Source organism: Mandrillus leucophaeus, unplaced genomic scaffold, assembly GCF_000951045.1.
Source record: "Mandrillus leucophaeus isolate KB7577 unplaced genomic scaffold, Mleu.le_1.0 Scaffold230, whole genome shotgun sequence".
Taxonomy (NCBI): Eukaryota; Metazoa; Chordata; class Mammalia; order Primates; family Cercopithecidae; genus Mandrillus; species Mandrillus leucophaeus.
Window position 1 is genome coordinate 20,912 of NW_012102366.1, and position 2,510 is coordinate 23,421.

A 2,510-nucleotide genomic window follows, 5' to 3' on the forward strand; every position below is an offset into this window, starting at 1 on the left:
AAAAAAAAAAAAAAACAAAAAAACAAAAAAAGTTAGCAGGGCATGGTGCCATACATGACTATAATGCACGCCTGTTGTCACCTGCATGACTACCCTTGTATTCCCAGACACCCAAGAGGCTCAGGTGACAACTTCACAAATTAAATTAAATTGATGACACCTTCACAAATTTACCTAGCTGCCTCATTTTTGAATGTGCTATGCCAAAATAAAAATTAAAAATGGTGGTGGGGTCATTACCCCAGAGCAAGAAAGCATAACTGTGAACTCTTCTTTTTGGGGTCCCAGGAGGAGGATCCTGTGCTGACTGTCATCACCTACATGGGGCTGAGCCTGTCTCTGCTGTGCCTCCTCCTGGCAGCCCTCACCTTCCTGCTGTGCAAAGCCATCCAGAACACCAGCACCTCGCTGCATCTGCAGCTCTCGCTCTGCCTCCTCCTGGCCCACCTCCTCTTCCTCGTGGCAATTGATCGAACCGAACATGAGGTATTGACAGCGGTGTTCCAGGGGGCTCCCTTCCTTGACGCAGAGGATGCTGGCTCATGGAATGATGTGGCATTGGATTCCTTAATATAATGGCCCAGCGGAGCGCGGTGGTTCACGCCTGTAATCCCAATACTTTGGGAGACCGAGGGGGGTGGATCACCTGAGGTCAGGAGTTCTAGACCAGCCTGACCAGCATGGAGAAAACCCATCTCTACTAAAAATACAAAATTAGCCAGGCGTGGTGGCAGGCGCCTGTAATCCCAGCTACTCAGGAGGCTGAGGCAAGAGAACCGCTTGAACCCAGGAGGTGGAGGTTGTGGTGAGCCGAGATCGCACCATTGCACGCCAGCCTGGGCAGCAAAAGTGAAATTCCGTCTCAAAAAAAAAAATATATATATATATACACACACACACGTGTATATATGTGTGTGTGTATATATTTTTTATATGTGTGTATACATATACACATATATGTGTATATATACACGTATGTGTATATATGCATACATATATACATATGTGTATATGTGTGTGTATACACACATATGTGTATATGTATGTGTGTATACACATATGTATATGTGTGTGTGTATGCATATATGTGTGTGTGTATATACGTGTATCTATGTGTGTGTGTGTGTGTGTATGTGTATATCTATATAGGCCCTTGAGTCCTGGGGAATATTAGAAGAGAACATCACCAATTTCCCATTGCCTGACTCAACTACAAAGCAAATATTCTCTACAATGCCATCAAATATCTCAGAATTCTCCCCAACGGCATGGTACATGAGAAGCCATGGGTCACACTCAAATCTGACCGCCGCTCTGGGCGTCTCTTACTTCTCCCCCAGGTGCTGTGCGCCATCATCGCCGGTGCCTTGCATTATCTCTACCTGGCCGCCTTCACCTGGATGCTGCTGGAGGCCCTGTACCTCTTCCTCACTGCACGGAACCTGATGGTGGTCAACTACTCGAGCATCAACAGATTCACGAAGAAGCTCATGTTCCCTGTGGGCTATGGAGTCCCAGCTGTGATAGTGGCCATTTCTGCAGCCTCCAGGCCTCACCTTTATGGAACACCTTCCCGGTTAGTGCAAATTCCCACAGTCCTTATCTTCTCCGGCATAACCGTGGCCGTTGCTAGAACCTAGATAGCATTTTTATGATACCTGCTTTTAATTAGATCAGTAGGGATTTTAGGCTCTGTTGGTTGGATTACACTGCAGCTCCTCGTTCTTAGCTATTGAGTTTATTTCAATTACATTTCAAACTAGGCATTGTAGAAGAGGGTTTTCGGAAATTTTCTGAATGAAATAAAGGGCAAGTCTTTGGAAAGCATAAAGAGGACAAAGACACTGTGTCATAATCCCCAGGGCATCTTTCTGCTAGAAGATTATAATAATTAAGGAGGGTCAGGCTCAGTGGCTCACGCCTGGAATCCCTGTGCTTTGGGAGGCTGACACAGGAGGATCACTTGAGCCCAGGATCTTGAGACCAGCCTGGGCAACACAGCAAGACCCCTTCTTTACAAAATTTAAAAAATTAGCAGGGCATACTGGCACACACCTGTAGTCCTAGCTACTCAGGAGGCTGAGATGGGAGGGTCGCTTGAGCCCAGGAGTTCGAGGTGGCAGCGAGCTATGATTACACCACTGCACTCCAGCCTGAGCAAGAGAGAGAGACCATATCTCTAAAAGATACTAATAATAGTTAGGGATAATGTATTTAAATCTCTTTCATTGAAATAGCAAGAATGAAACCAAAGTGCTCATGATAGCATTTGTTTAATATCTAACCTACTTTATCCAGATCTTTTAGGATGCTTCAATTTTTCATTTGAAAAAGTAGACCTGATTTGAATAACCCAAATAATTGATATTGTCATAGTTAAGATTTACGAGATGCTCACTTTGTGCCAGGTACTTTTCTAGCTTGTTTGTTTGTTTGTTTGTTTGTTTGTTTGTTTGTTTGCCAGTTGCACTGGTTGAACCCTCCAGGACACTGTTGACTAGAACAGCAGA

At 44.7% G+C, this 2,510-nt stretch overlaps 1 protein-coding gene across 1 annotated transcript in view; it reads left to right on the plus strand.

Moving 5' to 3' along the window:
* The window catches only part of ADGRE2 (adhesion G protein-coupled receptor E2), a gene marked incomplete at its 5' end in the record, with an annotated part of 30,718 nt that overhangs the window by 10,830 nt on the left and 17,378 nt on the right, over positions 1-2,510 (plus strand). Inside the window, 2 exons of the mRNA XM_011981808.1 lie at positions 289-486; positions 1,341-1,625. Coding sequence (XP_011837198.1) covers positions 289-486; positions 1,341-1,625 — 483 coding nt within the window. The remainder of the gene's footprint in view (positions 1-288; positions 487-1,340; positions 1,626-2,510) is intronic.